The sequence below is a fragment of the Takifugu flavidus genome, chromosome 18, assembly GCF_003711565.1.
Source record: "Takifugu flavidus isolate HTHZ2018 chromosome 18, ASM371156v2, whole genome shotgun sequence".
NCBI lineage: Eukaryota > Metazoa > Chordata > Actinopteri > Tetraodontiformes > Tetraodontidae > Takifugu > Takifugu flavidus.
This window is the reverse complement of record NC_079537.1, coordinates 6257659-6282398: the sequence shown is the minus strand read 5'-3', so window position 1 is coordinate 6282398 and position 24740 is coordinate 6257659. Positions and strand designations below refer to the sequence as shown.

The following is a 24740-nucleotide window of genomic DNA, read 5'->3' as shown; positions in this document are numbered from 1 at the left end:
TTGTGTAACAAGTGACGCTGTGATTCGTGTGATTTGACCGCCACCATTTTCCAGAACACTGCTAATATCAGATCTGTGTCTGTCTTTGTATTCACGTTTGTGTGTCCTCTTTTATATTTTACGCTCCTATACGTGGGTGCACGTCCGTCTCACTGAATGTTCCTAGGTGGGATCGACAAGCACCAGATGGACGCGGAGCTAAGGAAAGAGATGATGGCCATCTGGCCCAATCTCTCCCAGAAGCATCTGGATTTGCTGGTGACACCGCATAAGTGTAAGTTGCAGAGCGCAAGCGCGTCCAAGGCGAGGTGGCCTCGGATGCAAGGACCTGGCGCTCCAGCGTTGTTGTCGTCACTTCACCTGAGGATTGCTTCTTTCAGCCCGTCCCTCACTGCTGCAACCCTCTGATAGTGCCCAGAAACACACACACACACACACACACACACACACACACACACACACACCCTCTCAAATCGCATGTGATCACAAAGGACATCATGCTAGCGCACGCCACAACATCACAACTCTGACAGGAGAGTCACAAGAGCAAACCAGCCACATCTTCCAATACAATCAGAGGGTTCCTCACTATAGATCAGCACTCTATAGATGTCTTTTCACTCCAGGCCCACTCAGACGTTTCTTTCTTTGAATGAAAATGCTGTAAATGCACCGATGCCAGTGCATTAATGGCATTTAACAATTGTTGCTTTGCTTTGTTGACCTCGAGACACAAAAATCTGTCTGTGAAAAGACTGTTTGCTCCTTGTTCCTGTTTGGTTATGTGTCTCGTGTGCATGCCCTACACCCCTTTCCTACCATTCCTTGTGCTCAGGGTCCATTCCAAAAAGGTCTAATCTTGCAGGTTAACTTGTCACTCTCTCAGCAGCGACAGACCTCACAGTGGGAAAAATCTATGCCGCGATGATGATCATGGAGTACTACCGGCAGAGCAAGATCAAGCGCTCCCAGGCCCTTCGTGACGAGCAGGTACTGCGGTCTTCTGGTACAATAAGTTCATTTAGCCTCCTTAAAAGTGCCTGTAGGGGGAGAAATGAGTCATTAAACAGGCTAAGCTAACCGGCGGCTGTGTATTCGTAATAGCACAAGTGCTGCCATCTGCTGGCTAGTTTTCATCATTCCTCAGCAGTATCATAAACACGTCACTCACGTCTGTTCAAGCTTTAAGTAGCAGCTATTTAGCCATTTGCCTCAATATCATCACATTTATTCCATCATGCAAGCCTCCATTACTCAAGAAAATCATTATTTAATCTATTTTACAACTTCCTTTTAACTCCTGGAAAGACGTAAATATGCATTTGTATTTAATTTTTGGAAGTGTTCATTTCAAAAGCAGATGTCATAGATAACAATTACTGTTAATTGAATCTATGAATCATCTCTACCAGTTCCTGGAATCCAATGATGCATCCTTCCTTAGGCTTCTGCCTCTTTTGTTTTCCTTCTACATTCCCTCCTTCGCCCCGCTTTGGCCGCCCTCTCTCTTTGTGCACTTTCTCTCCTGCACTTCCGCTTTTCCCTCCATTCTCCAACCAGTCTGCCTGATAGCTGGCCACGGCTATGTTGTATATCTCACACAGAATCGAACGCCATTACTGTTTCAGCGCGTGGAGCCACTTCCATCCCAGGACGGGGACCCGGGACTGAACAACGCCCTCCCTCCTCCAGAGACCGCTGACAATGTCAACAGCCTGTGAGTTGGATGTTGTTGGATGATAGTGGTTTGTTGAGAGGGGGTTGATGACAGGTGTGTGTGGGTGTGTCGCAGGTCTGTAGAAGGTGGTCTTCCAGAAAGCCACTCATGGATGACGGCACGAGCTCAGGAGATGTCCCAAAAGATCGGCAGCTGGAGCCCTGAGGGACTCCCTGAAGATGGCTTGGGAAGCATGACCAACTCTCAGGTAGAAAACACAGATGACGACCTATTCAGATATTTTCATTTTATCAGACAGAAAGAGTTTATCCAGTCTCAACCTTCTCGACTTAATCTACTGTTGTGTAGTTTAATTCCAGGCTATCTCCTGTCATGTTGTCATCTTCGATCGAGACTGTGGTTTCATTTCTCATTATTGTTTCAGCTCGCAGACCTTCCTGGACGCCCAGATTGGTCTTTGCATCTGTCATTTGTGCTTGGATTGCACTCAGATATTACACCATAAACATTAAGACCTGGTATTTACATGTTTCCACATCCAATCGTGTACTTTCCAACTCATCCAAACATCCCATCCTTTAAAGACCTAAAATGCAGACATACAATTCAACTCATTCTTGAGTTGTTGTAATATCAAATTCCCACGAGGTGGCACTGTTCTCGCTCACATTTGCATTGGTGAGTAGTGTGATTACAATGAGTTTGACTGCTGGAAGAAGTATTCTGCATTTTCATGTGGTTTAGGGCGACACACACACACACACGCACAGCACAGCACACGAAGATTTCAGGGAGCAGTTACAGCATCTCCTGCTCTGTTTACAGACGGTAGAGATGAGAGAGTTGGGGCAGGATGGTTACTCGGACACTGACCACTTTCCACCAATGGAAGGCCATGGCAGGGCCGCTTCCATGCCCCGCCTCCCAGGCGACAACCAAGTGAGCAGCATTCTCACATACCCACCATCTGTCCACCTCCAACTGTTTCAGTTTTCCACATCTTGTGTTGAAAACGGTTTTCGCAAAAGTCTGACTTGTTTAATGCTTGCGAAACACACTGTTGTCACAAATGCAGTTGCATACTGCTGGTATGTAACTGTGCAAATGGGACATTTTTGTGTTCTTTAGCCAAAGAACACCCCGTACATGTGATCATGAAAATGTTTACGGCTAAACTATAGACCAGGCAAAGTCAGACTTTCTGCTTATTTCCTGTCTCCTGTGCTGCATCTCATTGTGCTTCATCTCATTCACTTGAAGTTATTTTTAACTGTGCTTGTCACTGTTTTCATTTTACATCCATTTGGTGCTGTTTCATATCCCATTCAGCACTCTGGTTGTCATACACGCACTTATAAAACCAAGAGGGAACAAAGAGAACAAATACACACATAAAATAAACTTATTGCACAGTTTTTGTTGCATTCCTCCACCTTCCATTTTCCTTCTTCTTTGTCAATGAGGTTTGCAGATTTCTTATTGTTTTATACTAAACTCTCTTCCCCTCAACCAAGGGAATTTAGAAGGACTTCTGTATGTGTGTGTGTGTGTGTGTTTGAATCGCTCTATTTTGTATAGTACCTGTGTGTATGTATCTGACTGTGACTGTGCATATCCATTTGTACACGTACTTTACCAGTTGTCACCATTGTTGCTGTGATGCAGTTTGTGCGTTGTCATGGTGACCTTGTCTACACTGTATAACGCTGTTCTGACACTCCTTACCGCCAGTGTCTGTGGTAAGTGTCTCTCTTCCACCTTCACTGCTGCTTTTGGTGTCTAATCGGGTTCTTTCTCTGTCCCCCTGTTCTCTTTCCTCTCTTTTCTGTGTGGCACATCATCTGTTTGTTTTCCTTTTTATCTCTGTGTGCCCTTTCATTTTCCCTCTCATTGTGTGTCAATCCACCCCCCACAAACCCCCAACCCTCCCGCTCCTCCACTCCCCGTTCCTTTCTTCTCGTCCATGTGACCACGACTTTGCTGTATTCTGTGGCTCTGTGTGTGTCTTCTCTGTGCTTATACAGCAGCGCAGGAGAGGGAAACAACGTGGCAGTACCCTCAGTGTATGTACCCTGTCTTCCCCGTCTCATCCTCCTGTCTCCTCCTGTCATGGTTATTTTTCCTCATCTGTCTCTCCTACCATGACAGGGGCCTTTAGAAATCCCTCTGACCGGACCCGCTCTAGGCTAGAGAATTGTTAAACCCCTGAAATTTGGAATTGGGCTCCTCTAACCCCTGTCATTGTAAACTCTGCTTTTACTCTTTCTCATCTGTGTGTGTGTGTGTGTGTGTGTGTGTGTGTGTGTGTGTGTGTGTGTGTGTGTGTGTGTGTGGGGCTCTCCTCGGCTGCTGCTGCTGCTTGTTGCTGCTTCCTCCATCTGTGTCCAAGTGTCCGTTTACACCCCCCACCTGCATGCAAGGATTTTTATTTCAGACGTGTGTTTGCGTGTGTGTCTGTGCGAAAGGTACAGTGAGAAATTACCCGATTGTTTGACAAGAGTGGGCGATTCTTGACGCCTGTGCATGTGTGATTACCTTCCAATCTAGCCAATGATTGAAATGAAACAAATCTGGTGCCATCCGACTTTGATTTTTACCTGCGAGGTGTAGTGGAAGTTTCAGTGCAGGAAAAGAACACGCTGGATTTCTGGAGTGAACGAATATTCCATTGCTGCATTAGTCTAGTCCACATAACTTGGTCCGGCAGGGACGCAGGGCAATACCTGTGTGTTGGAGAACACACAAAAAGAAAGGAAATAGAAACCTTTGTAGGCTGAAGTGTGCTGGTTTGGGAATCAGAGCTGATGCGGATAGAAGACGGTCTCAGATCCTAATTTTTTGGCAGTGATGTGTCGGTTTCTGCTGTTTTCCATTCACACACGACTGCACACAGCACATCCACATGTACACAGCGTGTCAACCCAGGATAGGAAACACCAGCTCCACCTTCAAAGGGACTTCATTTCTCTCTCTCTGCCACGGTGGTGTCTGTTCCTTCCTCAGACTATAAGCGACAACAGTCCTATGAAACGCTCGGCCTCCTCACTAGGCCACAGCAGGTCTGGGCGTGGCCACAGAGACAGGGGAGGGGTGGACGACTACGGCATGGAGAGGGTAATACCTGAAGAGGGGAGGCCTTACAGACACGGACACCGGCGTAAAGAGCGGAGCCATCGGGCATCTGAAAGATCCCTTTGTCGCTACGCTGACGGTGATACAGGTGAGTAAAAAACAGAGACTTGATATCATTTATTAAAAACTATTGAAAGGTTACACCATTTTGCCATTCCTTAAGACAAAAATGTCCTTAAGTGACTACAATTTTTTGCAGCCAGTAAGTGTAAACACACTTACTGATCTCATCCGCTTATCTGTTGTCATAGCAACCTTAGTAACACCACTGACCTCTACAAACAGGCCTAGGAACAGACCTGAGCACCACTACCCAGTCCGGAGACATACAGTCCAAGGACAGGGATCGCGACAGAGATCGCGGCCGGTCCAAAGACCGCAAGCACCACCACCACCATCACCACCACCACGGCTCGGTGGACAAGGAGCGCTACACTGCAGAGCGAGGCGGCGAGTACGCGCACAGGCACTCCCACGACAGAGGGGAGGAGAGGGAAAGGGATCGGCGCTGGTCGCGGTCGCCCAGCGAAGGTCGCGAGTGCATGATGCACAGACAGGTGGGCTGCTGGGTGATGGAGGTGGATCGCGACCGCTAATTTTTCAGGACGTTTTAGGCGTTTGGTGAACGTTTTGATAAACCCGTGTCTCTAATTTGATGCAAAAATTAGAGGCCTCAACATGTCCTTGTCCTTAAGCTCGGTGGTAAAGACGGCATGGGCCCTCTCAGCATGTTTTTATACACATATGTTTGTCTATATGCACACAAACATTGAGCACTTGCATGATTCTTTGTCCAAACTGTTATAAGACCCAAACAAATATGCATAAAGTATGTATATTTGGAGTAAGCGACTTCTGCCCTATGCTTTCTCAGATATCCTGCACCTGTCTGGCATTATTTTCCCAAATACACCTGAAGTACTTTGACACATTGCTCAGCCTTTACATTTGAGTTCATTCTTAAAAACAACTTTTAAGTCTAATGTTGCACCTGTATCACAAACATGGGATATGCATGTTAGGCACTGCAACTGTTCCTGTATCAGGTTTATTGCTCCAGAAATCAACCCTTTACCCTTCTTTTCTCCTCTTATTTTCTCTCCTCTGCCTGACCTGTTGCTTCTCTTTGTGTGCTGCTGTTTGGAATGTCACCTTATTTTTTTTTACATCCTTTGCTCTGTTACCTTTTGATGCCTGTTGTGCTTATTTTTTCTTTCCTCCACACCATGGACATTATGACTGGTCTCCTTATTGCTGCTGTAATTTTCCAATTTTATTCCTTTTTTATCTGGACTCTCTTGCTTTCTTTCTGCTCCTCTTTGTGTTCTGCTCTCTCTTTCCCATCCTGGACTGTGTTCTACATGTTCTGTCGCTGAATTTGTGGTTCGTTCTTTTTATTTGCTTTATTTCACTTTTCGTTTAGGGCAGTAGTTCAGTCAGCGGAAGTCCCGTCCCCTCAACGTCGGGGACCAGCACTCCACGTCGAGGCCGTCGACAATTGCCTCAGACCCCCGCGACCCCCCGCCCTCATGTCACCTACTCCCCTGTCGTCCGTAAGGCCATGCCAACGCCCCCCGGACCACAGACCCGACCACCAGCCCCCGCCCCAAGGCATTTTTCTCCTGAGCCTCCACCGGCCCAAGGTCCTCTCCCTGCCGGTCTTCCAGTGGCCCACCATGGCACGCCTCGTCATATTCATCATCCCCCACCTCGCTGGCCAGACACAGGTGGAGGTGGCTCTATGGAAGCGGGGGGGTGCTTCTATAACCAGGAGTACCAGGACTTTGAGCCTCACCATGAACCACCTGCGTACGAGCAAAACCCAATGCAAGTCGTCAACCCTCACGGTCACATCATGGCCGGCCACCCACTTCCACCTCCTCCACAACCACAGCCACACAACCCCCATCCCCTTCCTCCACCTCAGCCTCATCTGGTGAACAACCCCCACCCTCACCCACCGCCCCACCCGCAGCCCAGTCGCACTCCACCCAGAACTGTCCATCATGTGCCCCCGCCCACCACGGCCCTGACTGGACCACTACAAAGCCAGATGCAGTCTGCTGCCCAACGCCGCCTCCCCAACGGGTATCGCTCTTCATCGCCTTCTGCACTCCTACACGGGCCCCCACACACCGGGCCTCACAAGATCCCACCCCCGGCCGGGCATCCTCGTGGCCCCCGCAAGGGCCTGCACGAACCCTACAGTGAGACGGAGGAAGATGACTGGTGCTAGCCTCCGGGGAAGGGGGACGGGCTCTAGAGGGTAAAGGTGATGAGAGATGGGCTAAAAGGAGACGGCAGAACATTGACTGTCCAAGGAGGTCACGGATCTTTGTTATTAGGTTTTCCTTCTTTTTCACTGGTTGGCATGTCGCGGAGACCGGGGGCCAAATGTGGCGTCAGCAGGATGAAACAGAAATGCTGAGGGAGGGACCTGTTGGGGCGAGGAGAGGTGTCAGACCGCCGCTGCGCTCTACTTGCGTTGCTGTCGCGTTCATCTCTCGATGCCAAATAAGACCAACCTCAAACTGCTGAGGGGGCGATAGACTCTTTCTGTGTCTTACGTTCTGCCTGCGGCGATTAATTACAGCCACTTACAAGATGTCAAGAGTTGCGACTCGACAAAAGAAACAGAGACAAAAGAACATCAACTCTTTTTATTTATTTATGTATTTATTTATTTATTTTGCTCCTCAAACAATCAACATCCCTCCCAGCCACCAGTTGTATATTGATGAGTTTTATCATCTGTGTTTTTAACTAAGAACAAACGTGTCAACGTGCCCTCCGCCTGTATGAGGTGAGATGGCAGAGTGGGTGGGAGAGTTGGGAGGAGGGTAGCCGGGGGGGGGGGGGGGGAGACAAATCCATTGGGTCCAAGGGACAGGATTTGAGAATATCCTCCTCCCAGAAAACAATTGAGCCCCCCTCAACACGCGAGACCAACAAGAGAGAAAAAAAAAAAAGCGAAGACGGGTTTCAGGAAAAAAAACCAACACATTTTTGCAGTATTTGTTCTTCTATTCCTGCGTCTTCTTCCCTCTACGAAACACTGAAGCCTGAATCTTCTGTTGCAGCGGCACTTCTGTTATTTCAGTCTTGCAGACTTGTACACCCTGTGGAATCCTGCATGAAAGATACAAAAGAAAAAAAAACTATTACTAATGATAATAGCAACAATGAGAATCTACTGTATGTGGGGGGAAAACTTTACTCAGTCATTTCTGTTGTGATCTTTTTTTTCGAGTTTCTCTCTTTTTTGCAAATGCCTTTCTGTTTCTCTTTCTCTCTCCTCTTTATGGGATTTGTTTTTATTTTCTTTACCCTAAAACTAGGTGACAGAGTTCTGGTCGATGCTATATGTCTACTAAGGACAAAACGTTTGCTTTTGCTTGCTTGTCTGTATATTTTGAGTCGGATGCCTGCCACTGATACAGCTCGATTTGCACATAATTTGTATGTGAAACAAACCTTTTGTAACTAAAGTGGTATTACTAAAAGGATACAAATGGAAGCAGGGTCAAATGGGGGAAGAGATGTGGCATCCATATTGGGAAATTAGCCTAGCGAATCAGTGACATCTCATAGTCTTCCAGGGTTTTTGGGGAAATCCAAGACGACAGAGAGAAAGAGACCACTAGAAAGAAGGGGGAAAGAAGAGAAACTCCTTTTTTTGTTACATGACTGTAATAATGGGGATAAAAAAAAGATATAAACATGTAGGATGAAGGTGATCACGGAACTGAGACGTGATCTTGTCCCATTTCTGTCTTTTAGCTCTGTCAGTCTTTTTTCCAACCTCAAGGTGGAGCTCTCGTCCCCCGGCTGCGTCGTTGGCAGAGGGATTCTGTAGGAGGACCAAAATGGCCAACAACAACAAAAACTATGCAGAATTTCGACCGTGGGTAAATTTGTCATTCTACTTATCAAAAGCCTCCTCCTGCATCAAGCGCCTCTGTGGGTTGGCAGAGCTCCGCCGCCGCTGTACGGCTCGCCGGCGTGTAGGTGTCGTACCCCTTTGCCTCACACCTGAAGCAAAGATGTTCCACAGACGCCATCACGCCGTCTCACTTCTAGACCCTCCCCAGTCTGCGTCCCGCCCCTGAAAACACCGCCAGCCCAGTTCTGACGGGTCGGAGAAAAGATGTCTGACTCCATCTCTGTGTATTACCTCTGTATATTTTGGATTTCATTCTGTGTGTTTCTCTGTGTGCCTCAAACTAACACTCGTTAACACACGCCACTGTCAGCGCCAAAACACGACGGAAAAAGAGTTTCACTTGTTTAACCTCGAGGCCTATCACGAGTTGACCGGAGAATGCACCGTTTAAAAACAAAAAGGACAAAAAAAAACAAAAAAAACAACTGCCTATCAGTGTCTTTCCAACCTCAGTGGAATGTCACAGACGAGTATTTTTTTCCTCACTTTATTCAGAAAGCACACTTGGTATGTAGCCGGTTGTGTGGGTGGGTTTTTGCGTGCGCGTACGAACATCGATGAGTATGGTCCCGATCACGTTTTGGGGTTTTATTTCAGCGTCCCTTTTCATGGTTCCAGACGTCTCTTTTTGGTGATGCGTGTGGCCATGCGATGCCCCTGAGTGAACCATGCAACCCCCCCCGCCCCCAATATTCACCATCCATCTTTGTGTCGATGCTGCAGTGAAATCCACTAACACGCTGATTAACCACACTTCAAAAAGCAATGTAAAGCCGCTACTGAGGGGAAAAAAGTGTTTTTTTTCCTTTTTTAAGTACAAAAGATTTTAAAAAAAGGTGAAAATATATAGTTCCAGAAATGCATGTGCTATGTGCATGCCACACCGTGGGTTATCAGTCATCTTCAGGACATAAATGATTTAAAATAATAAAAAAAAAAGATTAGTGAATTAAGAGGAATAATGAAAAAAAATGATATAAGATAGATAGATGTTTTTAAAAAGCAACGTTTCCTTTTTTCTTCTATTTTTGAGAACAAAAAAGGTTGGAAAAATACAAAAAAAAAAGTCAAAAGAATAAAAAAAACAAGAGATTTTGGTGAGAATTTTGTTTTGATTTCTTCCGTTACATGGAGTTGAGACACAACACGACCATGTTCAGGACACCACAGAAAAGAATCTTTACATTTTTAAAAAAGAAGAAGAAATAAAGAACGTACAGTTCAGAAAGATGGTGTATTCTCCCTTCTAATTTTTCGAGGGGGGTCACGTGGTGCAGAAACCCGCCACGATGCTCTCGCGGCGGGTTGCGGAACCTTCTAATCTCCCTCACACTCCCCCCTTTTCTCTCTCTCTCTCTCTCTCTAAATCTGTCTCTCTCGCACTCTTTAACTGTCGCACTCTCGACCTGTCTCACCGCTATTTCTACTAGTGCATTTTGTAATTCCAGACAGAACTCTTCCTAAAGAATAAAATCCAGAGAGAATGCACGCCGCTCCGTGTCATTTCTTTTTACTGTCTCAGCTCTTTTCCTCCACCATCTGCAGGAACGTCCAAACCCAGTCCGCAAAAGCCGAAATCCTGCCACGTTTTCGGTCCTCCCGGGAGGAAAACTCGGTCTTAATCTACTCTTTTGAAGCCGATTTCCTCCCGGGAGGACCGAAAACGTGGACTTTGCGGACTGGGTTTGAACATCGAGCCCTAAAGGCATCGAGTGCCAGATTTGGCGCCTGCTGGTGGCAAAAGTACAAACTGCATGAATTGTATAGTTCGCGGTATAAAAAGGAGTTTTAATATTCTACAAAGGAGACGAGGGTGAATAATTTGATACTAATAATTTCGTTTTGAAGGTTGTTTGTCTGGTAAGGATTGAGAAATGTCTCCATGGGAGTTTTTACTGTTAATTTCAGCACGCCCTGGAGTCTCCGGGTGTTTGGTTCCATCCCAGCAGGATGGAGGCAAGGACCCCTTACCCCTCCCCACTCTCACACAATGGTTGTGTGGTCTATCATGTTTCACATTCCTACTCACTGTGTTGGGGAGTTAAAAGTGACAATTTATTCAAATCCAGAGGGAGCATTACTTCACAGCTCAGACTTTTCCACCCAATTTTCCTGCCCACAAACTGGCCCCGTTGTATCCTGACCCTTAAAAAAATGCAGACTTTGGTGAATCCTTATTGTCCCCCAGTCAATGGTACTACGCCCCTCACCCCATCTGAACTGTTCCCCGCCTTTGTTAGGCAAATGTGAGCAGTGTTGGGGGGTGGAAGCCACAGGAGGGAGGAGACCACCTCCGCCTCACCCGAAACCCGCTTCCTGTCCCACGTAGTGCACTTTCCTGACCCCAAACACACACACACACAGTGACAGTGCAGTTACACGTGGACCACAGATCTTTATTTATTACATCTTTAGTAAATACTGAGGTAGAAGTCCATTATTTCATATTGCTTCAACAGAACTGTGCGAGTAATGTTCGTGAAGAAGGGATCAAGGTCTCAGTCACAAGAACCAGATCCTTGATTTCCACCTTTGTGGCCAGTAACAGCTCAACTGGGTCAAAAGTCACCGTGGCCGCCGCACACCGGCTCGGCGATCCTTCGGGCCACGTCCAGGTGCGCCCGTGTACCGGTTTAGGTTCCACAAAGATCCCCAAACACGATCCTTTGGTGAGGTTTCATTCTGTCTGCTGAGATCTGGAGCTCTTCTTGCGTCGCTGAGGGGGGTCCTCACTTACCCCGGGCTGGCCGGTGGCTGCTGGGTGCCAGTATCCCGCTCCACTCGGGCTTTCTTACAGGGCAAAAAGTCCGGCTCCGTGGTCGCTTTGGCCCGCCTCTTTCTGTGGGGCTGCACGAAGCTGCTCACGTGACGGTTCCCCTCGTTCGATGCACCGCAGCTGGGGTCTCTGGGGTAAGACACGAGCGCTTCCCCCGCGGAGGAGGGAGAAACCGGGTGGTCCGACGGAGCTGCGCTCGGCTCGGCCCTCACCTGCGTCTCCATCAGCATCTGGGCCGCGTCGAAAAGGTCCCGGGCGGACCTAATGGCCAGGGTCAGCAGCAGGGTCCGGTGCAGGCGGAGACCCCCTCGCTGGGCCCGTGAGTGCTTCAGTTTCTCCACCGCCGAGACCATGATCCTCTTGGCCTTATCGCTGACGTCCATGTTTATTTTGATCATAGACCCGGAAGGGAAAAAAACAAACAAACAAACAGAGATTAGCCTGGACGTAGACTGCAGAGCTCAGCCAGACACGTTTCCAGAGGGGCGGCTTGTTGCCGGCGGCCGCTCATAAACTCGCTGACGTCACTAACGCCACGAGTCAGGCCCCGCCCACTGGGCTACCGCGGAGCACGTCGATGACGTCACCGCACATGCAGGCTTAACGATCGTCTGAGTGACCCGTTAGAAGAAAAGGGTCCACAAACAGTCCTGTATGTTCGGAATTTAAACTTTGCACCAACCTTAGATACTCTCAGCAGGACCAGCGTGCGCGCGCGCGGGCATATGCCGATACTCGGTACATCCAGAGGAGAACCCATGAGGTGGGCTGGAGTACCAGCCAGGTTCGTGGCGCCTCCCCACTTCCTCTCAGTCCTTGTTGGGGCAGAGGAATCCCCTCTCCCGCACTCAGGAGTTCAGCAGGACTTCAGTCAGCGCCTCCCTCGGCCATGGAGGATCTCACCTGGGCTCTCAGCTGGCCGCTGGTCTTCCAGACGGGTTCCAGCACTGGTCACGGTCCAGGTCGCTGAGTGTGATGCAGACCGGACCTCCAGACTGGGAAAACACTTTCTCCTCACTATTGATGCGTAATGATCTGTTTCAGCACCTAAACATTGTAACACAGCACACACATCTTTTGCACGTTTTACTTTTTTTTACTGCATTTCCTCTTTTTATACATGCTCACGTGATGTCATTCATTTGCCTGGAATTAAGTTCATTCATTATTTAGTTTAGTTGCTGCTTCTTCTCAAATCTTGAGCCGGCACGTATTGAAGCCGACTCAATAAAAGAGTTAGCACGCCATCTAGTGGTGTGATGTGGAACTGAACAATTGAATTTCTCACACACACACACACACACTAGTGGAGATTACGTTACCAAATGTTGATAAGTTTTAAATAAGCTATGAACGTGTTTATTTAGTCAACTCGCGGTATTAAATGCTAATCTGTGAACTTTTGGGCGATTTTTTCTAATTCTTTTAGTGATTTATTGACCTATTCATTCATATATTTTTAAATTGATTAAGCAGGAGAATCAAAACACACCTATAAATCCGAATTGCAAAGTGCAAGGCTGCAAATGAAACCTATTTGTGTTTTTCACTTCCCATCACCGGATCCTTTCTGTCATGTCAGACTTAAAACACAAGGTGGCGCACTCGCAAAGAAATTAGAAGAATAAAAACTCGGATTTTGTTGATTTTGAGAGAACGCGTAAAAGTAAGATTTCACCCAGTGGTTCGACTGTTTTAAACGACAATTTCCTCCCTCTTCATCAGAAGAACCACAGTCCTCATGGGCCAAAAATAGATGTTCCCACAACTGCATTTCTAAGTATTTCTGGCCCAGAGTTTCATTGAAGATACTCTTTTTTGAGGAAACTATTCAGAAATGAATTTTGGAGATTGATATTCAGTGTTTTCACCCCAAACAACACGACCTCAGACACCATCAGTGGCACTGACCAGTCCAGTGGGTCCAGTCAGACCCACCACGCGGGACCGGATATGGGGATGTTTTGACATTATGAAATGTTTGATTGCATTTAAAGGCCTCATTTATTGGTCACAGGGTGAACACTTCCTGTTTCCTCCAACCGTGGTGATCAGAACAGTTCTGGTGCTGAATAACCTTCAGTGCAGTGGAAGATTTCGCAGGCTCTGAGCGGTTCTTCTAAACTCGCCATGTTTATCATTCATCCATCAGAACAAATAGAGCACAGACAAATCGCGTCAAATTGACTGAATCGACCCAAGATGGGCTCCTGTCACAGGGCAGAAACATCTCAGACTGTCATTTCAGGGAATTGAGCCAAGATTCATTTCTTTAAAATGACTTTTAGCAAAAAGGTCAGAAGGTTGAGAAATTCTTATGTATACAAAGACATAGAAAATAAAAGCATATTATATATATATACATATATACATATATATATATACATACATATATATATATATATATATACATACATACATACATATATATAATATGCTTTTATTTTCTATGTCTTTGTATACATAAGAATTTCTCAATTCTATACATACATACATATATATATATATATACATATACATACACACAAACACACACACACACACACACGTGTGGTTTACATGTTATATGAAATGGTTGTGCATTTTTAAATCTTAAAAAAATAAGAAAAAAAAGCCCAATGTTTATATTTGTGTCCGGCTTTACAGCAAAAACTGTCACAAGGTCACAAGTTCTGTGGTTTTCTTTTCAGAGTAAAACGTTCTATTTACAACACGTCTCATCTGAAAGTGAAACCACAGCAGATGTTCTGGTCATGAAGCATGAAAAAGTGCCACGCATGGCCGCCAGCAGGTGTGCAGCAGCAGCTCATTTGCACACAATCTCACTTTAATATTAAACATTTAAGATCATTTTCGCTTCAAAGAAACTCAAATAAAGAGCGTCGCGCTTGTCTTCGGTCCATCGGCGGTGCCACAAACAGGAAACGGGAGACAAATGAGTTGTTATAAATCCTTTATTAAGATCATTTAGAGTCCATTTTCTCCTCTATGGTTCGTATTTACTTTACAGTCGTTATGTGCAATCAGGGTTAATAATGTCGGGTCACAGTTACAGGGCTGTCACAACGTTATTGGCACTTGGAACACGGGAAGAGTAAGATGAGCCACAGGAGAGAGTCCACTACAGGGTTACAGAGGGTCGGGAGCAGGGGCGAGAGGATAGACGTTGCTCAGAAGCGTTGTAAATGGACACCTCATGCTGCAAGTGCACAACAAACAATCGGAGCTCTATGTGCGCATCTATATACAGGAGTTCTCTATACATGTGTATAAGTGTGTTGCTATCTGTCTGCTGTGTACAACCAAAAGCAACGCTTGTTGTCAAAAGCACGACGGCGCTTTTGGGGCGTTTTCCGGGCTGCTCAGTGGATCCCGGCGCTGAGCCCGATTCAGCGCTACTGAGGCGCAATGGAACCATGCAGGAGACAGCTTTTGTTCATTTCCGCTCCATGGCTGCATAAGGTGCTTACACGGTAACAGAATGCATACATGCGCCGCCGCGGCGACTGGGAACTTTTCCATAGCTGTCCAAGGGATCTCTGATGTGTTTATGGGCTGCCAAGATACCGGAAACTACAGTCGCTGTGGAAATGCTGCAGCAGTTCCACTGATCCCAGACTGCAACCAAGACAAGCTTGATCCACGTCTCAATACGCTGGAGGCTCACTCCCATTAAGACAGTTTTGTGGCGAGTTAGTCAGAAGGGCGTTAGCACGGTAGTGTTTTACCTGTTCTAATTATTGGGGGAACTATTTTCGTGCATGGAAATGGAGTCCTTCCTCCACAGGGCCACAGATTACAACACTAAAATATCATTTACACCTTCAACATTTGAGATTTCAACATTCACAAATGACAGCCGACCATCCCCACGTCTACTTTATCTTTGGGCAAGCTCGATGTGATATTAAAAAACAAAAAAACTTCTCCCTCATGTCCCAAAATGATCATGGAGTCCACAGAATGTCTCTTGGTCCAACAACTCTCAAAACAGCATTACCAGGGAATCTGTACCAGACACATTACTACAGGGCAAACCACTACGAGGACGCAATAATTTAAACAAACGGCAACGTTCTCGCTTGAAGAAAGGTCGGGGCGAAAACTGTGTGAATCCAGGGTGTGTTTAAACACATCATAGAAGGTCCGGAGCGACCTAAAACCTCTGCTTTGCCTGCGAAGCGCATGAACGCCCGTGCGGAGGTGAAGCGTGACGGCAGCTGCGTGTGGGACAGGAAGCGCGGACACCGGAGAGGCAAACGAGCCGGCGCACAGGCTCAAACGGAGGTCTGGTTGGGTCGCGGGGTGCTGCGTTCAGGTTCAGTCCGCCTCCCGTCAAAGTAACCTCGGCTGCTTATTTTTATGTGTCAAACTTCAGGGGGAGAAAAAGACCCTTTAGAACAAAGTGATCGGCCCAGCAACGGAACCGAAGAACACTTGGGAACAGCTTAACAGTCTCCTCGATGATTCTAAAAGAATTTAAGCCAAACTTTAAAACATTAAAACGGCGAAAACACAGATTCCACCTCCGGGGATCCAACTGCTACACAATGTCAAAAAAGGTGCAAGACTGCTTCTTTTCAGTAAGGTGCAGAAACGTCCTCCCTACCTCACAGGTGCAAAAATCAACGAGATGTGGCACTGGAGACACACACACACACACACAGACACACACACACGCGGTACCCGACAACTAAGAAGCGATATTGGCTCCTTCTCACTCGTAGCTTCTGATTATTGATTTTTTAACAAGGCACATTCCAACATCTCTCTATTTCTTTACATTTCAATAAAAATGTCAGTAACTCTCACAAAAAAAGGGACTAAATAAAGACACGAAGCTTTGATGGGAGCAAAGGTAGGAAACTACCAGCGGGTCGGGGAATCGCGGGCCGGTGCGTTCAGGTTCACGACCTAACGTCTAACAGTTGTCGGACCTCTGCATCCTGAAGATGAATGGACTCAAATTTAGCAGTTGGCCTGCTCGCTCCACCGCCCTGCGCCACTAAAGAAAGGTAAAAATAAACCGCGCTCCTATGAAAAGGCTTTATTCTGCTTTATTACACTCTCTTTTCTGCAAAAATAGAACGATTCTTCGTTTCATAAGACCTTTTTTTGCCTCAGTAAAACAGGGTGACGGAAATTTTTGTTTTTTTTAACCATCCCTCTAACGCTCTTTCCTCACACCGTTGCAGGCATGGGCGCGTGCTTTTATAAATATAGCTTTTCCTCTAAAAATACAACCGTCACCGATCACCTGTTGTGCTCGCACCTTCAGGGACGAGCTTCTCTCGGACCGCTTCTATGAGATACTGCACAGTGAGAGCCAGGGTCTCTGGCCTCGGGGGGAAAACAGAACTTGCGGGGCGACGAGCGGAAGGAGGAAGATCAGGTAGTATTGAAGAGATTCTATCGGTTTATGTGGGATTATACTCAGTGACTGAGACACATCGTCAAGCTTGCATAGAGAAGAATGCCACTGACGTGTACCTTCAGTGTCCTGGTGCCGCGTTTACTACTTGTTAGTCCCGCAGCACCGCCTGCGTTTCAGGGAATGTATTTAACACACATGGATGCACTGAGGCGCCATATAAAAGTGGAGGTAGAGGGCTGTTAGGAGGAGAGTGAACATCCTCTTACTCTCCCTACTCCACCAAGCAGAAATTGAGGGTCTCGTGTCCTGTTAGATGACGGCTGTTCAGCACTGACGCATTTCCAACCGTTCCCCACGGCCACGGCGTTCAAAAGAGCTGCCCTCCGTCTCCGCCCACACCTGCGAGCGATTCACCTGAGGAGCCGCCGGACTCCATGCAAGCGCCGCCGCCGGCTTCCAGGGCGGTGGGGTCGAACGTGGGCTCCGCCCCCAGGGCATCGTCCTCCATCTTGATGCCGTCGGGGAGGAAAGTGCTGTAGGAGTCACTTTCGGCCATCAGCAGCTTCAGCTTGGGGATCCAGCTTTTGCGGACCACGCGGCGGGCGTTGGTGCACATGTCAGCAGCAATGGCGTTCATTTCACTCTCTTTGAAGCTGGTTGCAAAGTTCTGGCAATAGTCTGAATCGAGAGGGTCACAGTTAGCCTGACTGAGCAACTAAGACTAAGAATAACAAAAAAGTCATTACGAGTCAGTCATTTAATGGCGGTGGAATAAGGATGTCTTCAAATCATAAAGAATAAGGCTTCTTAAATGTAATTTAAAAAATTTTTTAGTTTCACAACGCACTTAAATAGTGACAAGAAAGTTTAACCCCCCCCCCATCCAACGTTTATCCAGCTCACGTAGCTCATTATGTCCGATTAAGGACAAAGTTTAAATGGAAATCACTCCCCCTAGTGGCGGAATTGTGTTACTAAAGGCGATAATCTATTTTTAGGATATTGGATGTTCCTGAGTTCAATCAACTTTAATTCAAAAGAAAACAACTTCAATGAAAAAGCTGAATTAGAGAATACTAAAACAAATTAGGTCTGATACTTAAATGAAGGGTTTAAAATTACATTTAAGGATTTCAAATCTAAAATGCCAGAAGCTCACATTTAACCGCGTGCAGAACTCTGTTGTCCAGGGGCTTCCGGCTTGGGTCATTGGTAGAAGAGCGGATGCCTGTTCCACAGCTGTTGGCCAGAGTGTTTCTGATGGGTCAAAATAAGAAAGAACAGCAAAAGAGATTTTAAGTGGAATCAGTCCAACCTCTTCAGGTCTCACCTACCACCGCCACTAATCCTCCTCCAGCTGCTGCTACTAGAACTACTGATGCTACTACTGACGCACTTTAAGCAAAATACGTCAGTCTGTGTCTCTCGGACTATTCTGGACACGAAACATTGGGAGGAAAGAACCTGTCAAAGAAGGCGGCCAGCAGCCTCCTCAGCAGAACCTTGTGTCTGGTCCCTGCACTCACGTGGCAGTTCATCAACTGGGCTCGGGATATATACACGGAAGTACCTGTGTGGAGCAACAGACATCTTCATTAGAACCTGGCACTGTTCTGGCCCGTCATTTTGAGTGAGAAAGCAGGAATACTGCACCCCAAAAGAAAGCTTTCAAATATTTTCGAATATGTCAACATATAACCTGACCAAAATCTAAACGGGGAAGAAGACGGATCCTCCATCAAAAGGCAACGGCGCTGTGGGATTTTCTAGCTGGCTCCAAAATCTGAATGAAGGAATACACACATGCACCAACACACGCGCTGGAACACACCTGAGACTAGCTCCAGCTTCTCGGCAGGGTCTCCTTCCTCGTACAGCTTTGGGTGACAGCGGTTGCCGATCTGAGCGACCAGTTCTGCGGGGAGACACGTGAGGTCCCTTCCGCGCATCCGACCCCGCGTCTCAGTGTGATCCGGCAGAGCCTCCACGCGCTCCCCCACAGCTGGCGAGCGTAGGAAGACAAACATTTTAGTGGCGGACAGGTGGCGTCCGACTCATGTAGGTGCGCGCTAGCGTCTCTACCTGCCGCCCCCATGTTCAGCATGCTGTACATGGTGTACATGTTGCAGATTTGCCTGTACTGCTCTTCGGCGCTTTCGTCTGTCCCCTCTTCCTCTTCTTCGTCATCATGGTAGCTGATGGGCGAGTCACTCGCGTAGGTGCTCAGAGTACCTGGGCTGGCGCCATCTGACATGCCGTGACCGGCTCCAGAGCCCCCGTTGGTGTTGGGGGCGCCGCCGGCCAGTGCTCCTGCCAGGCTGGGTCCGGTCGTGCCCATGCTCATGGCGAGTCCGAGGGCGCCGGGGCTCTGGATGGCGCTGCCCCGCACTGTCTCCTGTGAGTAACGGGCTACCTTCCGGGCACTCCCGCCTCCCCCCGAGGCGGACCCAGCTCCGTCACGGCTGCTGCCACCCTCCCACAGTCGCTTGGCTACAGGGGTGCAGACCACCGAGCAGGGCGCGGCGGCTTCAGCCTGGGTGGGGGGCTGCTCCGGCTTCACCCTGGAAACCAGGGAGAGAGGCGTCTGGCAGGAGCCCGGCCTGGCTGCACCGTTGCTTGTCTGCGTTACAGGACTCTGGGGCTCAGAGGGAGGAGCCTCCTCAGCATGAAGACCCTGGGAGTCGCAGCTGGGGGAGGAGACCTGGAAACATCCGTTTAGAGTCAGCATCCACAAACAGTTATACACCAGGACCAATTTATCACCTGCAGATGACCCGTGACCGATTAACCCAACAATTACTTAACGCAGTTGCCTGAACCTGCACATCACTGTGGCAAAAAATTAAATCAGGTGTTGTCCAAAAACTTTTTACACAGCACAACTTTTTAACACAAGGGCGGTGGTAGCTTAGTCTGCCTAAGGTTCCTGGTTCAAGCCCTGGTGCGGACAAAATATGGAAGGTCTTCTGATAGTAGGGCCAGGTACGAGGACACCCTCAGAGCACCGCTGAGGTACCCTTGAGCAAGGTACCGAACCTCCAAATGCTTGCATAGGGCCCTGCAATTAGCTGGCGACTCTTTCAGGGGTGTAACCTGCCTTCGCCCATATGCAGCTGGGACAGACTTCGGCGCCCTCCCCGTGACCCCGAAAGGGATACAGCGATTAAGAAAAGAATGTTATAACACCAGAATCCTTTTTGGCCTCTACCTTGAGGAAGAATTCAGTGCCCTTTTCCATGATCTGCTGGATCTGCAGGAAGCCGGCCGTGTACATGAGGAGGAACTGGTCGCCCACCGTCATGCTGAGGCGGCCCGTGTAGCAGAAAGCCAATATCTGCTGGAAGCTCTGGGGTTGCACAGCCGCTGGGAGCTCCACGACGGTTGGGCTCATCTCATTGCTGCTCGCGTTCCCGCCACTGCTGCTGAAAAGGTCCCGGAAGTAAGAGCTGCTGGCAGCCAGGACTGCTCGATGAGCCTGAGGGAAATCCAGATCAACAGCAACCCCAGGTCAGCTTTTTCGAAGAATCTTGACAGATTCTTGCAAACACAATCAAATTTTCTTTTTTTTTTAACCTAATAATGACATAGAATTCCTAAAATGCGACCGTTTTTTTGAAGCAATCTATTGCAGGATCTATGGAGCCGCTGAAGGTTTGGCACTAAAACATGTGGACTCGGGCTGAGGGAGCCAAACAAATACGATTCTGGAAAACTATTTTACAAAAAGGTATCTCATTACAGGAAGGTGAGACAGCAGATGATTTAGCTGGATCTCAATTGCCATAAAGAGTGTCCCAAAACCTGCTGCCCCGACCATGTCCTCCCAAACATACTGGTATTCATCCTCCTCTTCTGTCACAGAACCGCAGGACTAAACAGTTTATTCCAAAAGCCTTCAGCTTTTTCCAAAGGCCGCCTCAATTTTCAGCGCAGTGATGACAACAACAGAAGCGCGCTCGTTCATTAGTACCTTGAAAGTATGGCCCTTGACCACCACGGAGACGTCACAGTAGAGGCCCTGCAGACGCTGCTCGTTCAGACACTCTAAGACGTTGTTGCCGAAGTTTGGGATCGCCATCTGGAGGGTCTGGGCCATGGTGCGCCTACGCACACCACCAAGGAGTCTTGTTGGCAAAGACAGAGAGGAAGGACACAATAAACACAATCGCTTTAAAATCTTGGTTTATGACATTTCTGTCTCACTGTATTTAATGGATTTCTTAAACTGTTGAACTCTGAAAGCAAACCACACATATACATGGTCACAATAAATGGAACATACTGTACATTTAAGCCTAATGAAAGACGCTCTTTTATTCCTCCTGTTTAGCATCGTTCTCTCCCAGGCCAAAGCCCTAAAAATGACATACTTGAGGATGTTTGACAGGACACAATATGTCTTCACAAAGTCCTACTGGGGGAATTTGGCAGGAGCACAAGTTGTTGACACACGAAACAAAGTTTTGTCGAAGCCCCTGTGGGTAATCCACTCTGCATTAATCCCATACGTCACCTGAGCCTTGAGGTAGTTGTTGCTGCCAAATGGGGGCTTCATGAAAAGCCTTTTTATTTTCTCTTCTATGAGCTATAAAATCCTGATGGCCTTAGATAACTGGGTCATGCTGTGTGTGTATGTGTGTGTGTGTGTGTGTGTGTGTACTATACTATTGCATCTTTCCGATTGTTTTTCACAAAAATACAATCTCCAATAGGCAAACATACGCCCTTCTTTTTCCCTATCTCATACCTGCTAATAATAAATGTATCAGAATTTACTCTGAGCTATAAAGGTAAAAATAAAAAAATAAAGAGTAAAACCTGCAGCTCTGACAACACACAGTGTCAGGTTCACAAGCGTACCACATAAAGACATTGCAGACAACACCAACAGGCTGTGTTTTGGATTTTCTATGAACTATGAGGATCAATCTGTCACGTCGGAGCTGGATTTGCCTGAAGCGTACAGTGTCTTCACGAACGACCACCATGGAACCTCCACAAGCACAGCCAACAAGCTCAGCCGCCATCCAATAAACCTTTTCCTCAAAGCAGAACATCAGTCACGGTAGATCATGTACTCACAGATGAGTGACGTCTTCACTATTCAAGAGTGAACATGACTACAATAAACCCGCTTGTCACGCTGAAGTGTGAATGAATGCCAATACACCCAAAAGGAGACCATCTTAGACCGGAGCGGAGCGGAGTGATTGAAGCCCACCCCTGCGAAAAGTATAAACCAACTTCGGTGTGACTGACTGAGGAGGGCTCGAGTGTTCCGCCCCATCATATCCAAAGCCTTTCATCTGGGACCTTGCCAAGCTCCAGGGTAAAGAGAAATGCTCTCTTTGTCTCCGTCTCTCTCAAGCTCCCTCTCCCTCATACTAAAACACAGATGCGCACACACAGGCTCAAACAAACCCACAAAAGGCACACTGAGTCACACACAGGCATTAGACAATGCTGCCTGTTTACAGTTTGGCGAGCCACAGTAAGCACACATGCGTGCACACGAAGGCACAGACACACGGCTGAGAGGAGGGTGGGTTTGTCCTGACAGGGAGGAAGAATATGTGTATGTGTGTCTTTATGCACCAAGGCGGGGAAGTGACACCCACAGAGATCAGCAGGAAGGTCTCAGATTCCAAACATTTTAAACAGCGCTGCGATGTGAACAAATTCAGTTGACCTGAAATCACCCCGTGATTTAAATCTTACACCAGCCAGCCTGGTGAGGAAAGTAGGTCAAACGTTCTTAAGACCTGAGACTTCTCATAGTATGCTTTAAAAATAGTTTCTTCTCCAACCACTGGGCTTATTTCAGGACAGGATGGATGATTGCATTCATTCACCCACTTAGTAAACACATCTTAATACAGTTAAAGGCATGGTTGTGTGTGGTGTCACTTCCTGATTCCCACGTGTCTGTGCCTGCATGACTGTCATGGTAAAATTAATTCGACACCCCCCCCCCCCCCACACACACACACACACTCACACACACACTCTCGCTCTCTCTTTCACACAAAGGGGAACACTATCGTGCACACGTCAAACTCAACCAAAGCCTCAGCAGCATATATGGGAAAGGGTCCTTGGGGGATTTATTTATTTATTTTTATTTGTTGGGGCAGGCACGGAGACGTTACACGTTGCGCCGCGCGCCAGTCCACCGGTCTGGAATGCTCCACTGTCTGTTCAGAAAGGGGGGGCGGGACGGTGAGGCAGTCCCGGTGCTATCCGAGTGGGGGTGTTTTACTGTCAACGTGCAGCCAAACACCACGCCAAGTATACTAATGTAAAACAGTCATCTGAGAAAGCGAGACCCCCCAGCTCTGCTCTCACCCAGGACAGGCAGTGGTGGCGGGGGGAAATGTAATGCTCTCTCCCATCCGCGGCAGGCCACTGAGGTGGCTAACGGCTAAGCTAACGCTACTGTTATATATTTTGGTCTCGCCCCGGCGCGCCATCCACCTCACGCACACTCAGCCCGGCCACACAATGTCACGCATTTCCGCTATAACACGGTCTTAAATAACTGAACAAGACACTTACTGCCTGTGCGGACGGGGTAGACGTGCTGCGACGCCGGATGTCAAAGCGAAAATGTTGCCTATTTAAATATTTCGATGATGGGGAAATCACCCCCCCTCCGGCATCCTCCATTCTACCGACATCAACAGGTCATCCCAGGACACGCAGCCGCTGAGGGCGAGCCAGACGGAACCAGTGCGGCACGGTGCGGGGGGTGGGAGCACAACAAGGCACCGTTCAGCACAATGGGCTCTCGCAAGAGAGGCAAACGACTGCCAGCGCTGCATATTTTAGGGGAAAGGTTTAACTAAGAGCGGGCGTCGTTGGGACGGTCTAAAATTCAGTGGCATGTGTAAAAGTTTCGGGTTTGTCATCTATCCAGAGGCACGCCGCCCTCGCCAAAGTTCAATTGTCCCGTATCTGCTCGATGGCTCATCATCCCGAAACCCGCCCCCACCGTCGCTGCAGCTAAAGTCCTCAAACGGCCCCGGCAGGAAAAACCTTGCAGGGCGGCAGACAAGACACTCACCCCCTCGCCGGGAAGTAGACGCAGAGCGTTGGCGTTTAAAGGAGGAGACGCGGCGCTCTCTCTCCCCAGTTCCCCTCGCCCCGGGCAGCCATTCAGTGTGAACGAACCGCTTGTGGCAAAGTCTTCGAGGGTGGTACAGTATCCCGGGGGATTGCGGAACACAGAGCCACTGATCGCACGGAACAGGAAGGGAGGAAGACGAGCATGACGCGCTCGTCATTCAATCGCATGATCGTTGCGAGCGCAGCCTCAATTTGTGGAGACCTATCCCATCGCTCACACTGTTGGCGCATTGGCACAGCAACAGCAGCCCCCCTCCTCTCTCTTCCACTCTGCATATGTGCGATAGAATTGTAGGAAAGTAGGCCGCCTGTGTGTACTTCTTTAACTTAAGTGAACTCAGCGCTCGCATATAAAGTAGGGATAAAACCGCGCCCATGCCGCCGTAAACAAGCGAATCCTTATGTGCACGGCGCAGGGTGCTATATCATAGCAACACAGGCACCTGTGTTTCAGCTGGTAAACAGTTGGCATTGAGGGCCCCTCAGACGCATACTGTATGAGGTCAGACATTTGCTCCAGGGGACCTAAGAATAAACCATTAACGCGCACAAATTAATATCATTTATAAGCTGGGATCTTCATCTCACGCCAGCAATTTTAACCAAAGGGCATAAGAATAAATAGCTATCATATGTGATCTATTATTACCGGTAGTTGGGCATGGGAGCAAAGGGAGCTGAATATGATCTTATGATTCTGTGGAACGTTAAG

At 47.9% G+C, this 24740-nt stretch overlaps 3 protein-coding genes across 13 annotated transcripts in view; 1 reads left to right on the top strand and 2 right to left on the bottom strand.

Moving 5' to 3' along the window:
• cacna1aa (calcium channel, voltage-dependent, P/Q type, alpha 1A subunit, a) overlaps positions 1-10241 on the top strand; it is a 55286-nt gene extending 45045 nt beyond the window's left edge. For 5 of the 9 annotated variants that reach the window (XM_057014121.1, XM_057014120.1, XM_057014119.1 and 2 more), the window contains 9 exons: positions 167-274; positions 887-990; positions 1605-1717; positions 1793-1925; positions 2504-2617; positions 3703-3741; positions 4682-4898; positions 5096-5367; positions 6234-10241. In XM_057014121.1, coding sequence (XP_056870101.1) covers positions 167-274; positions 887-990; positions 1605-1717; positions 1793-1925; positions 2504-2617; positions 3703-3741; positions 4682-4898; positions 5096-5367; positions 6234-7046 — 1913 coding nt within the window. In that variant the 3' untranslated portion in view covers positions 7047-10241. The remainder of the gene's footprint in view (positions 1-166; positions 275-886; positions 991-1604; positions 1718-1792; positions 1926-2503; positions 2618-3702; positions 3742-4681; positions 4899-5095; positions 5368-6233) is intronic. The other 4 variants (XM_057014126.1, XM_057014125.1, XM_057014123.1 and 1 more) reach the window with 3 other exon arrangements.
• An 887-nt stretch (positions 10242-11128) lies between these two features.
• ier2a (immediate early response 2a) lies at positions 11129-12171 on the bottom strand. The gene has a single exon (XM_057015366.1). It carries the CDS (start codon positions 11925-11927, stop codon positions 11487-11489), a length of 441 nt encoding a protein of 146 aa, XP_056871346.1. The 5' UTR covers positions 11928-12171; the 3' UTR covers positions 11129-11486.
• A 2294-nt stretch (positions 12172-14465) lies between these two features.
• LOC130514556 (nucleus accumbens-associated protein 1) lies at positions 14466-24253 on the bottom strand. Of its 3 annotated transcripts, none has more exons than XM_057014213.1 (8): positions 23967-24253; positions 20874-21027; positions 20112-20378; positions 18986-19604; positions 18735-18905; positions 18368-18473; positions 18063-18160; positions 14466-17581 (listed from the first exon to the last, which is right to left on the bottom strand). In XM_057014213.1, exons 2-8 carry the CDS (start codon positions 20997-20999, stop codon positions 17271-17273), a joined length of 1698 nt encoding a protein of 565 aa, XP_056870193.1. In that variant the 5' UTR covers positions 21000-21027; positions 23967-24253; the 3' UTR covers positions 14466-17270. The 3 variants fall into 3 exon arrangements, with proteins under 3 accessions (XP_056870193.1, XP_056870194.1, XP_056870196.1); XM_057014214.1 differs by lacking the exon at positions 23967-24253 and adding an exon at positions 23459-23929; XM_057014216.1 differs by lacking the exon at positions 23967-24253 and adding an exon at positions 21986-22312.
• Between the last annotated feature and the right edge of the window lie 487 nt (positions 24254-24740).

Excerpts from the sequence above, each read along its gene's own strand:
- ier2a (XM_057015366.1), bottom strand. The coding sequence starts at position 11,927 with ATGATCAAAATAAACATGGACGTCAGCGATAAGGCCAAGAGGATCATG.
- LOC130514556 (XM_057014213.1), bottom strand. The coding sequence starts at position 20,999 with ATGGCCCAGACCCTCCAGATGGCGATCCCAAACTTCGGCAACAACGTC. Across the intron at positions 20,379-20,873 it reads TCAAGGGCCATACTTTCAAG|GCTCATCGAGCAGTCCTGGC; the intron begins GTACTAATGAAC and ends GATTTCCCTCAG. Across the intron at positions 19,605-20,111 it reads GCACTGAATTCTTCCTCAAG|GTCTCCTCCCCCAGCTGCGA; the intron begins GTAGAGGCCAAA and ends GGATGTTTCCAG.